This window comes from Pteropus medius, unplaced genomic scaffold, assembly GCF_902729225.1.
Source record: "Pteropus medius unplaced genomic scaffold, Ma_sr-lr_union100, whole genome shotgun sequence".
Lineage (NCBI taxonomy): Eukaryota > Metazoa > Chordata > Mammalia > Chiroptera > Pteropodidae > Pteropus > Pteropus medius.
Genome location: NW_024351543.1, coordinates 10,134,281 through 10,147,564, shown reverse-complemented (window position 1 = coordinate 10,147,564; position 13,284 = coordinate 10,134,281). Strand labels below are relative to the sequence as shown.

The following is a 13,284-nucleotide window of genomic DNA, read 5'->3' as shown; positions in this document are numbered from 1 at the left end:
CCCTTAGCATCCCTCATTTCTCCTTCAAGACACTCAGTATACCAGCAATAACATGTTCTATGTGCTTCTCTTCCACTCAGCATGAGGGCAGAGACTGGATTGTGCTCACTGTTGTGCTCCTGCTTCTGACTTTCTGGTTCTGACAACTGTCAAGTCTTAGCTTGTATGCTAAGCATAGATCGTTCACGTGCCCTGACTTCAGGGAATTACCAAGTTCTTATTGGCTTGAACCAAAGTTTCTCAGGCACGATCACTCCCAATGAGGTGGCCTTTGTAAATCTTATCACAACTTGGACAGCATCAAGCATCTTTCATATATTCCATGGGTATAGTGAATATAATGTCCAACCAGAGAAGATCGCAGGTCATCTGCTCTATGCTCAAAAACCTTTAGCCTCTTTGACCGAACCTAAGGTTACCTTTACCCAGATTCTCTTTAAAAATGTCATTGTTTCTCCTGCCTTTCACAGTCTTCTCTCACAGTATCTTCCTTGAGAGGAAGTCTGTCCTACCTCAGGATATCGGACAATTCTTTATTCTCTTTTGGTTCATCAGTTCATGTCATAAATTAGTACCACCCTCTGCTCCTCACCAAAATCACCTTTGTGCATCACACTCATTCACCGTTAATTCGGCAGCTATCAGTTGAGTACCTACTATGTGCCTTGCACTGTTCTTCTAGGTACTAGAGATCCAGCTGTGAGCAAAACAGATACATCTCTGCCCTTGTGGAATTTATAACCTAGTGTATATTTTAAAGATGAGAAAACAGAGGCACAGAGCAGTTAATAGGGCCCCAAGACTGCACAGCTTACTATAAGTGGCAGAGCCAGGATGCAAACCCAGGAAGTTAGGCTCTAGGGCCTGTGTTCTCAACTATTAACCTCTGTTGCCTCTCATCCAATCAAGACCTCTGTTGTTCTTACCTAAATTGGCATGTGTTTAGGACACACATTTTGTTTATTCCTGTCTCATTCCTGCAAAATGCACTGCATTTTCTGTTCTTTTTTCTGGAACTCTCACCCTCTAGGTTCTCACAAGGCTGATTCCCTTACCTCCTTCAGATTTCTGGTCTCTTCAGAGAGAATGGCCTTCCACAACCACCTCATCTAAAATAGCCCCTTCTGCAAGCCCCTACTCTCCATATCCTCCTCTACTTGATTTTTTCTCCTCCTTCTTATCATTACCTGAATATCTATTTGTGTTTACCATCTGTGTGCCCTGGCTCCCAGGATGTAGATTCCATGAGGGCAAGGTTCTATCTTCTTTCTCAACGAATCCCCAGCATGTGGAACAATGCTGGACATGTAGCAGGTGCTCAACGAATGTTTGTTGATAAGTAAATAAATTAAAAGAGAGGAAAGGAGGAAGCTTGATAGTACTTGGGAATAAATGAAAAAGCAAACTGTTTGTATTCATTGTTTGCTGTTTGATGGCTAATAGCAATAAATAAATAAATAAATAAATAAATAAATAACCTCAGCGATCCACTTGGCCGCCAAAAAATCATGGGCATATCAGCATGGTGAAATTCTGTGCAGCCATGAAAAGTTTTGGGTGTGCAGACACTATTACAATAAAAATAATTAAATAATTTTCAATGAGAAAAATATGAGAGCCTGGACACACTGCTGTCACTGGAATGTGTACACACTTCTCAAAATACAAACTCAGGTATGCAAGGAATGTATAGATTTCCCCAACCCCATAACTGCATTCAATTTATACTTCAAGTGGCCAACTAGAGGACTTTGTTTTAGTTAATTTAGTGTCTGCTACCACTTCATTATCTGAGGTTGTATGTGAGTTCGGGGGACTCAAGGGTGATGGAGGGTTGAGCCAGTCCTTAGTCTTTGACAAGTGTATTTACTTGAGTCATCATAGTTCCCATTTGGTCTTTGGTGGGGGAGCCATGGAAATGGCTGCTCCCTCTTTGCCTCTCCAGATTCCCTTCCATAGCCTTCAACAGGGGCGACGTCATCACCCAGCTACTGTCCTGTCATGCTGGGGCCACAGGACACACTCTGAGGCTGCTCAGGCCTTCTCTCCCCAGGCGTATTACCAGTTTATGCTACTCTACAGTATCTGTGCCATGCCGGGCATGTGGGTCTCTCTCTAAGGGCTGCCATCTCTGGCTCCACCTGGAAAGTAATGCACAGATTAGCTCTGTTTTTAAGTTGTTGTTGTTGTTGTTCTTCTTCTTTTTTTGGTTTCTACTGTCCAACATGTGCTCCCGCACAGTTAGGATTTGTCCCAAAGCTGGGAGGACAGCACATAGGGCTCCTTCTCAGGAACACAGCTACATCCAAGCTCCCTTCTCCCTCCGCTAGCCTAGGACATTTTAAATTTGTCTAGGGAAGATAAATAATAGATACGATTAAGGCCATATTTTCCAAATCCTGAGGTCGAATAAAGACTGGATAAGAAGACAGGACTTGTACTCAGGGTGAGGAGGATGCAACCATAGTCTTTGGGAACTTGAATGTTAGGCGGCCATGACCCAGTGCCACACCCTTGGCTTGGTGTAAGCAACAGGAACTTAGATGCATCCCTGGAGAGACTAAGTGGATTCCCACTGAACTAATGAACCCCTGAATTAATGAGAATTTAGTTAAACCATCTGATTAATTTATTTTAATTGTCTTCCAATGCTTAGCATAATGGGAGCTGAGACAGAAGTCAAATTATAACCATAAAGTTATAGCCAGGAAAACAGCAGGATTTTGCCATGCTTGGAAGTTAAAGATCATTAAATTTCTTGCATACCTGAGTGGTAGCTTGACATTCTCTGCCAGATCATTTTTTAAAATCTGGTTTTGTGAATACACATGAAGCAGATGTTAATTTGAACAAGAGATGGACTCGAACATTTTCTCCATTGATTCTATTGTCTTTGAAAAATTATCCAGGTTAAAAAAAAAACACCCCACATTGAGTAAGGGTGAAGGCACAAAAAAAAAAAGAAGAGTATTTAGGATCCTAGGATGCAGAGGCAGGTGCTCTTTGACACAAGTCTGGGGCATCCCCACTGCCACTCACATGGGGACTCAACACAGCACAGCAGACTGACGTTCCAATGAGCAACACTTACCTTCGAGGACAGAGGTCATGATACTGACAACACTCATTGCCCTTTGGGCTCGGAAAGGTTCATTCAGGTATTCTGCTGATAATAAAGTCTTCTTCTGTCCTGTATCACATGCCTGCCAGGACGCAAACAGAGTCAGGACACTCCCCCAACCGGAGGTCTTCAGTGGCAAACACAGGTCGCTCAGCCTCTCATTGGCCAGTCTCATGGTTGTGAGCTGTCCAGTGAAGCTATGGCCCTCATGGTTGGAGAAATCAGGCTGCTGTTTGAACATGGGGTAAAAGCTCAGGCATGACAACCAGGACACAGAGCTAGGGAGAAACAGAGCCCAGGTTTGCAGCTAATGGAGTGACCTGGGCTCACCTGAGGCTCTGCAAACACTTGCCCTAGGACAGGGACCTAGGCAGCAGGGTGGGGACAGGACTACTTCAAGGGTCTCTGAGGTTTCTGCCAAAGGGAGGAGCAGCGGGCCAGGCCATCATGAGATGTCTTCTGAGCTGTGCATCTGACTTTTACACAGAATTTCTACTCTCAATCTCTCTTCCAACAGGCGCATTTTCCCTTTCAACATATAACCCAGTTCCAATTCCACACACTCTCTTTCCTTCTGGGGGAACATTTGTGTGCCTTGATTGTCCAATTATTAGTTTTCTGACACAATCCTTTTGTTGCTTCTCTTGAGGCCTTCCCTGGAGGTTCTGTGCCAGGCCCCTAACTCTAGTCACACATCTGAGACGTGGGGAGTTCAAGGCCCAGAGCTGCTGATTCAGCACAGCGCAAACTATTCAGAATCCAAATTTAACATTTACTGAGCACCTACCATAGGTGAAGTTCATAGGTATATAGTAAATGCTTAATAAATATAAGTTTATAAATTTTCCAACCATGAGGGCTCAACAAAAGATACTAGCTGATACTATTATTTGTCAGACACGTGTATATAGATGTAGGTACTTTGTTATTCCATTTAACTCTTCGACTATTTAGAAACCTTTTTACAAAAGGAGACGTGGAGGTTTGAAGAATTCAAGGGACTTGCTAAAGGTGACGGCTGGTAAATCGCACAGCTGTGATTGAAACCCAGGTCTACATGACACAGAAGGGCTTAAAGAGTTAATCTTTATCAAGCCAAATAATGTAACTAAAATGCATCAGGGATACAATATCTAGGAAAGTGACAATCTAGGGAACAATAACAAGGTTTCCTGAATGAGGCATTTTCTAGGATGTTAAAACACCTCTGAGGGACCCTGCAAACCAGCTTGGACTTTCCGACTCTTTAGTGATTCTCTGTTGGTCCTCGGAAACCTGTTCTCCCTTCTCTGCTCAGCTAGCTCTATACCTGGGGAGGGTGACCTGTACAAACTGTGTCACTGTCACCCTCTGGTTCTGGTCAGGTTTGAACGATGGTGCAGATAGGAGATCAGAGGCTGGAAGGAGAGGGGAGTCGGTATCTACCACCTTCCCTGCTGGGCCGTGGCTGGGTCATGATTGCAGTCCTCCACCTGAGATCACAAGTTCTGCCGGGCTACCTCTCACACAGTGGCAGCTCTTGCTGGGTCCTAGTTCTCATCTTTTCCCTCACTCTCTACCCTAGCACATCCAGCTTCCCACTTTGCTAGTCTCTAGGGGCCTCACTATACCTTTTTAGTTCTCAGAGCCCTGCCCAACCCTCTGTAAATACTCCACTAAACCCTCTCCACTTGCACAGTGATTCTTCTGTTTCTTGCTGGCACCCAATCAGAGATGGAACTGAGGTCACTGTGTAAGACTTATCAAGTTAGTAGAGCCATATAATGGTCTGTTCACAAGTCTGTTTGCAAACTGCTAGCCAGAGAGGGCAAATGAAAAACACTAGCAGCGTCATTACTACAACTGGAGGGAGAGCTCACATTAAGTCATGGCTCCCAACTCAATGAAGTGTCCCTGGATTGTCATTACACTCTGTGATTATTCCAATAAGAGTGCTGGCTAGTTAGTCACTATTGCCTAAGTTGTGCATTTTGGCAAGTTATTGTTTTTCTGAGTAAATCAAGGGATACTCTGCTTCTGCTAAGATCTATCTAGGGCACCTCCCAGGATTTCTCTGGGTCCCTTTGCCACACCCAGGGTAGCTTGCACAGAGCCACAGGTAGGCAGAAAAGAACCTTTAATTTTTCTCATACTCATCTAGGAGCAAGCAGGCCTCTCTCTGAAACAGTGGTAGTGAGTGGGGACAGAGAAACACTGAAGAAATATGAGATCAACTGAAAAATAATCTGTATCACTGTACCACAGAGTAAACCAGAAAACCCGCTTGACCTCAAGTAAATCCAATTTCTTTCTCTGGGTCTCATCTGCCCTGTCTTTAAAGTGGGGGCAGGTGGGAAGGAGTTGGGCAGAATGATATCTAAAGGACTGTTCCATGGATGACACTCAGGGCTTCTTGGCCCAAGGCCTCTAGCTAGAGGACAGCCTCAAATAGTCTAGAACATTTACAAACTCACCGAGAGGTCTGTGACTCCAGGGCCAAGCTCAGCAGTGGGCAATGTGGGGTGTCCATCTTCTCCATGCCCTGAACCAGGGTTGGTGGGTTGAGGCAGAGGGCTCTTAGGGTGGGTGCCTTGCTGGCCAGCACCCCCGCCCAGAAGCAGGGAGCCCCGATGGCTGTCATGGTCTCCAAGAAAGACTCCATCATCTGCAGCTCCATCAGGGAATGAACCGTCTCGGGCAGGGGACCGGAAATGGAACACACTACCATGGCTAGCACGCCGTCGCCCAGAGTTGAGGCCTAGGAAAGACTGGGCAATGACCCAGAGGAGCAGGAAAGAATAAGGCTGGAAGCTCGTCCTGCAAGCAAATCTGGAGCTCAGCACTTCCCTCTACTCACTCCCATTTCCCTGCCCCGATTTTCGTGACCTTCCAGCAGCAAATTAAAGATGCAGATCTAAGGGGTATTCTAGGTAAACATGGGGAGAGAACAAGGAAAAACAGTATTCTTGACACAGCCTGGGAAAAAGCCAGGAGAGATGAGAAGTTACAAGGTGCTTAAGATCATTCATGACCAAGGACATGTCAGAGGACAACCTTGTGGCTTGCTGGGTTGAGTTAGCTGTTTGTCAGCCTTTGGTCACTGGGCTGCTCCAAGTGCCAAGCTGTGATCTAAGGAGACTAACTCTATTATGGACACCATTTCTGGAACATGCTTGGTAAATGGTTGTCGAATGAACTGCTGCCCTTTATTGTCTGAAAATTAGGTTCCACAATTCATTAGATTCAGCATACATGGGTGGTAGTGTTTGTGTGCAAAGGAAGAGATGAGGGCTTTGTAATGTAATAAGCTTCCAGGATCCCTTGAGGCAAACTGAACAGTCAACAATAGGGAGATTGAAGGGAGAGTTACAGCCTCCTTTCCTGGAAGAATAATGCCATTCCTCCAAATCAATAAACATCTCTCATCAAAATCTTCCTTGGAAGTAACTGTGTGGTGCACAATTGTCAGAGGAAAGGAGCTAATTCATAGGCCCAGAGTCCCTGGAGAGTCAGTAAGCTGACTTCTTACCAAATTCTGATCATACTACTGAAAATTTCCCTCTTCTTCAATTCCTTTTATTTACTAAACTACTAAAGTTGGGGACACCTTGTCAGTTAAAGTCCTCCTTACTTATCACCTGACCCCACAGAACTAAAGTTATACTTTTTAAAATAATTTGGAGCCCAGCCCTGTTCAGCAACCAACATTGCTGCTCTGGTATTGTAAACAGAGCACTCTTTGCCTAGAATTTACGTCCAAGGACTATGGAACTCATAAAAATTCATAAATTCTTTCCACTTTTGAAGCAAAAGAGCCAAGTAAGCAAATCCTTACTAAAGATGGGATGACTGAGTTATATTTGGGTGCTAAGCAAACCACTGAAAAAACTGGGAAGAAAATTTAGGTCTCATATTTGACAGGTAGTGCCTCCTTGGCCACCAATTAACATTTCAGAATTAACCTATGGTGGGCAATGACTTCTGAATCTAAGTATTAGGCTTGCCTTAAAATGCATCATCTAAGTAGGCCAATTGTTTTCCTGTGTGTTACCCTAAACCCCTGCTGTGTTTCTCCTAGGTGCTACCCCCCAAAATTCTCTCATTTCTGTTAGAAAACAGCTTCATATAAAAACTGCCTGTGGTCTATTTACCGCATGAATACACCTAGGAAAAGAGGAAGGGGACGCCTTCCTGTATGGACTCCAATCAACCAGTGAGCATTAAAGAACTACCCAGTGGTCCTTTCCTGTCTTTGTACACACATATTCTTCTTTCTGCCTGGAAAATACTTCTCCCCAAACTCTTCCAGGCCTCAATTACTGGAAGAACCCCTACTCATTAGTTACTATTCACTTCAATCATTCTCTGTGAAGCCTTTCCTGACACACCTCCAACCCCATAAGAGTCGTGTTTTCTCCTCTATTCTCCAAACACCGTGTGCCTGTCCCTAATACAGTACTTAACACATAGCTGTTTTTATATCTGCCTCCTCCATCTGAATGGAAGTCCTTAGGAAAGGAACCATGTTTTAGTCATCTCTTTATACCAAACATCTAGTATTGTTAAATTAACAAGACAAAGTTCCTCTTTTTTCTTTTCAAAGATGAGCCTAGCTGGAGAGACAAGCACACACACCAAACAATTATTGGACATCCAGGTGCTACTCTATATGGGGGTAACTGAATGGGGGAAATTAAAGCCCAATTCAGAGTGTCATTGACATTTCCATGAAAGCTGTGATTCATCTTGTTCTACAATTGTCAAAGCCCTAGTCAAATCCTTTTGAAATGTCTTCTGAACTGTGCCCTGTGCATGCCAGGTGCTGTTCAAAAGAGACAGAGCAAGGAAGAGAAGGGCACAAACTCTTACGAATGCTGAAATGAGTGTCACTGAGGCCGGTATGCATGTGAGTGTGTCTGATATGCACACATAAGTTTGAGTGTTGTAGAGATGATATTCCAAAAAAGTGGAGCATCCTTCAGATGAGCACAGGAAAAGAGATTGAGAAGAAACTGAGGGTCAGAAGGCCTGAACAATAGTCAGGTTTATCCCTTTTCTCATACTATTAGTGTGGAAATTATTCTCACACAAAGGGGTTATTATCTCTCAGGCCTGTAGAAAGGGGATATATTGGGGTACAGAGGACTTTCAAGGGAGAAGAAGGAGGTGGGAGGAAATTTGGTAAGTATAGGGAATCTTGGAGTGGGAGGTAGAGGTTATGATGGGGGAAGAGGGGACAGAATTGCTTCAGGACCTGAAGTGAGGTGCTGAAGTTATTCCTGGGCTGGATCGTATCACAGAGCTGTGTGCTGGGATCTTCTGTGCCAACTATAGGTGGGAATTTGAGTGGCAAGGGCTGAGACATGAGGTCAGAAATAAGCTTGTAATGATTTCAGCACCATGGACAAAGAACCTTCCTTCCCTGCTCTAGAATTGCAGATCTATGTGTAAGGAGGAAACTGACCCTTCATGTCCACGGGTCTACAGACACCTCAAAGTTATCATGCCCAATGTGGGTCCACCACCTTTCCTACAAACCTGGCTTCTTCCTCTGGTGCTCCTGTTTTAGAATCACCATCTATCTAATTGCCTAATCTTGAAATCTGGGAGTCATTTTAGACTCCTCTCCTTTTTCCACATTCCACAGTCCCAGTCTTGTTAATTCCACTCCTACCCATAAAAGTCTTTTCAATATACCCCTTTTCCCCATCCATAATGACCCTGTCCAAGTCTAGACGTCCATTGGTGGGAGGGTTGGAATTACTAGAACATCCTCCTTATCTCTGTGCTTCCAGCTATGTCTTTGTCACAAACCTCTTCCCACTTCAACCTACTGTCCATGACAGCTGCAAAGGTGGGTAATCTTTAGAGCACAAACCTGAGCCTCTTACCATCCTGTGCTGGTTGTAAGTCTCTGATTGGGGTGATTTGTTGTCATCTGCAGAGCCGTCAGACACTCTTGGCTTCATCCTGTGCCTTCTCTCACTGGCATTTTTGGAGGTTAAAGGGGATCCGTTGTAGGAGTGGAGAGAGGCTGTGTCGATCCCCAGTGCTGCCAGCACCTGAAGAAAGAGGACAGCAGCTGCAGCCAACAGTATCTGGTTGAGTTTAGCATAAATGTGTCCCCCAGAAATGAGGTTTCACAGGGGTGAGGGCATCTGAAACAGAGGAGGTCAGGATTAAAACCTGGGTGGTTGTGGGATTGAGACATGGTAGGAAGAGCCACCACTTGGTCACCTCCCTCATTCATACCCTATAGTAGACCCTGTTGATGCCCTGCCCAGATCTCTTTTATCAGGTCAGCACATTCATCTCCAGCCACTTGAGTGTTAGCTGCTAATGGCTTACAGCTACAGTATTCTGCAAAAAATTTCTTTTCACTGTACATTTGGCTGGGGCAGGTATGGGGATACCAAAGGCAAGCCCTCTTCCCTCAGTGTAGGGCTTACTCTGTGGTACAAGTCATGCCCCAGAGCTCACATAGGATCAGGCCGAAGGTAGTCTCTAGCTGAAGCCACTTTCCTATTTAACTCTTCCCTTGTTCCATTCCGTTTTCTTGACTCTCCTTCTGAGAGCATCCTTTAATAAATACATCACTTTCATAACATCTTCACTCAGGTTCTTTTTTTTTTTTTTTTTTTGAGAAAAACTGACCTAAGATGATTCCTAAGGTGAGATGAATCTTCCTAAAGTTCCCAAGAATAACAACCTTAATCTAAGTGGCTGGTCCATACTTCTCCCCAATAACATACAGCCTGCAACAGACTTTCCAAAGCTTTATCCCTCACAGACCTCCTCCTCTTTCCGGAGCATCTCGAGGGCCTCCTGGAACTTCTTTTCCTTGGCTTCAATTTCATCAATGGTTGCCTGGTTTTGCTCTTCATATGCCATGGTGACCACAGCCAAGATCAGGTTGACTAGGTAGAAAGATCCCAGGAAGATGACAAGCACGAAAAAGACCATGTAGATTTTCCCAGAAGCCCTCAGGGTCTGAAGATTCAAGAGAAAGAAGAGATATGTACCCAAAGTACATGGGCCCTGGACATTGTCAGGTTCCTCTAGGAAAAATGTAGCCATGTTGGACCTGACCCCTCAGCCTCCAACCAAGTCTGTTTGGGGACATGCCAGTTAATACCTGTTGGTAGAGGCGTTCCCAAGAATCCTGTGTCATGAGGCGGAACAGTGAGAGGAAAGCCCAAGCAAAGGAATCAAAGCTGGTGTAGTTAAAATCTGGGTTGTCAGATGTTTTCAGGCAGAAATAACCTTTAGGGCAGTGGCTGCAGCAAGAACAAAGAAGTTCATCATAAATTGCATAGCTCCTTGCTTACTGGAAAGCAAGGCAGCCCAGGGCTGCAGGAAGATTGGAGTTGAAGGCCTGATATTCCTCTTATGAGCTGGATGACCTTTGACGTTTAGTCTTTTTAGGTCTCAGTTTACCTTGCCCATTAAATGGGGATGATAATACTGTCACTTCAGAGTTTCATGCAGAAGGGAGTGACCTGGGGAAGGCCAGCTGACTGCCCAGACATGACCCCATAAGGTGGTAAGCTCTTTCAAAATTCACACGAGAGGAGAGAGAGTCAGTATCAGAAATGCAGACTTAAAACTTGAGCTGGTTGTCATCGCCTGCAGAGTTGTCTATCAAAGGAGAACTCACATTAGCCAAGTTCATTGACCAATTATATATAACAATGAAAACAACATTTTCCATTTACTGATTACTTACTGTGTGCCTCTCTTTCTCCTACATGCTTTACAAACACTATAATTTAATTGTCTCCACAATCTTGTTTTACAGATGTGGAAGCTGGTGTTCAGAGAGAAGAAGTCAGTTAAAACCACAGAGATGTCAATGTACTTACTTAAAAGGAGAAATATAACTGTAGCCTATGAAGAGTGACCTATGAAAGGAAACCAAATTGAAGATGATTGCTTGGTGAGTATTGGGGTGGGAGTGTTGGACTCCTCTCTCTCTCATAATAAGAGGCTAAGTTGATGTCAAGAAATATCTCTATGCTCAGGGCATGTGAGTGCTCTCATCCACCCCAGTGGGATGGCTTGGTCAAGGAAACAGTAATGTCATGTTTGTATTTGGGATTCTACTACTCCAGGATTCCTCCACTAACACCAGCCTCTCGGGCTCTCCTTATTCCAGATATCCATGTGAACACACAATCCCAGTATCCATACAATTGCGTAAGGTCTCAGCAACTTGATTGTAATCAATCCTAATTTTATGTCCAACCTTGGTTCCTAGACTCTGTAGACCCACATTTAAGACAGCCTCTTGATTTGCTCTCCCAAGGAACTAGTCAACCCATCACCCGTACATTTGCTAGTGAACTCTGAGGACAGCCTTATTTGTGCATCTTCCATAGAACTCTACTGTAGTTGCTACACATCAACAGCTAACTACTCTGAGAATTACATGAGACCACGGTGCAAAGCCTCTTGCATGCTACCTTCAGCATACTAAATATGATATATGAAATGCAAATGGAAATTCCTGCTGTTTTTAACCTGAAGCTACCAAAAGAATGGACTGGAATACTACATGTAAAGGAATGCTGAAAATCACCAAGTATTTCCTAGTCCTTGAGACCCCAGGCTTTCCTCCCACAGTGCCACTGGGCAGTGTGGACCTTAGCCCAGGGCTCCGCTTCTCTGTGACCCAGCAGAGGACTCAGGTCTGGTGTTCACAGCATGGCCTCCAGGGCTCACTCTGCCTGTTGTCCTGAGCTGGCCTCTATTTGCCATTCCAGCCTTATCCACTCCTTTACAACCTGGCCAGGACCTGCCCAGCAGGTCTGGCCTATCTTGGAGCTTGCGGAGGAGGTGCCCATGGATGGACCTCACAACTTTACCACAGACAGTGCTTGGGCTACTCTGGAGCTGTCACCATGAAAAATGAAATGCCATTATCCAAATGGGAAAAGGACATTGATAGGGCCCTCAGTTTAAATTTAAGTCAAAGGCAAATAAAAGCTGACATCAGAACAATCCTGTCCCTGAGCCAAAGAACCAAATGCCAAGCGCATTTGTGAAGAAAGAGGCCAAGGAGCCTATGTTGATCATGTTCTCCTGTTTGTCCTCACCTTTTAGCTCTATCTGAGATTGCTTTCCTAGTGAGCTGATTAAGGCAGAGCTCCATACAGGTCCCACTCTTCTTCACTTGGGCAATACAGGAGCTGTCAGCTACTCAGGGAGCGGGGTCATGTGGGCTCTGATCTTCCAGGCCCCCAGCCATGGAGGTGGGAGAAGAAAGCTTTTCTGATCAATTGCCTGAATTCTTTCTGTTTACATCTGTTCCAGTGGTCAAAGCAGCAGACAGACCTGAAGGGTCCTCTACCCCTTTGCTGTCTCACATTCTGTTCTGCCACCCGGAATGGCCTCTATCCAAACCACTTCTTGTCCACCCAGCTTGGAGACACCCTGCCATCTCAACTACTCACCCAAGAAAATTTCCCTGACCTGCCCTGCCTCATACCACCACCTCCCTGGGTTTCCCCAGCCCCTGGAACCTCCAGCACAGCACTGGTTCTCCAGAATGTAGCATCTTCATATGTATATGCATCAGAGCTCACAAACTGGCAGCTTGCAGACTGAATTTGGCTTACAGAAATATTTTGTTTGGCCCATAATATATAGACATTTTTTGGAATTGGTAGCCGATGTTTTAGCTGGGAGATTTCACATAAAAATCTAAATTTCCTGTCTCTCTTTTAAAAATTGGAAGAGCTGGAAGCAATGGAACCACATTTTCACATGGCAACCAAAAGCTGAACTGAGCACTGGCTGCCCCCTTTAGATGAGGCATAAACTCTCATTGCCATGGTTCCCACCCAGCCCACTCCTCTTCTTTGTTGTTATGTGTCTGGACTCCGTAAGAATTTGAAATTGCAAAAACTAATGCATATACTTCTTCTTCTGTAATGTGAGGATAATGAAACCCATGTGATGGAGTTGTGATGATTAAACGTGGGCATTTGATACAAAAAAAAAAAAATGAAATATTAGCTCCTTCCTGGGGTAGATTACAAAAATGGCCACATTTATTTCCCTCCCTGCATTCACATTCCTTTGCAATATGATGTTGCAGCTTCTCCCATCAAGAAGTAGAGTCAAGTCCTCGGATCTGGATTGATCCGTGACTTACTTTGGTCAATAGAAAGCAGTAGAAGTAA

At 44.6% G+C, this 13,284-nt stretch overlaps 1 protein-coding gene across 1 annotated transcript in view; it reads right to left on the bottom strand.

Annotated features, from left to right (window-relative positions):
• The window catches only part of SCN10A (sodium voltage-gated channel alpha subunit 10), a 78,466-nt gene that overhangs the window by 42,839 nt on the left and 22,343 nt on the right, over positions 1-13,284 (bottom strand). The window contains exons 8-12 of the mRNA XM_039843272.1: positions 10,236-10,377; positions 9,893-10,090; positions 8,992-9,162; positions 5,575-5,868; positions 3,092-3,203 (exon numbers count right to left, since the gene is read on the bottom strand). Of these exons, the coding sequence (XP_039699206.1) occupies positions 3,092-3,203; positions 5,575-5,868; positions 8,992-9,162; positions 9,893-10,090; positions 10,236-10,377 (917 nt within the window). The remainder of the gene's footprint in view (positions 1-3,091; positions 3,204-5,574; positions 5,869-8,991; positions 9,163-9,892; positions 10,091-10,235; positions 10,378-13,284) is intronic.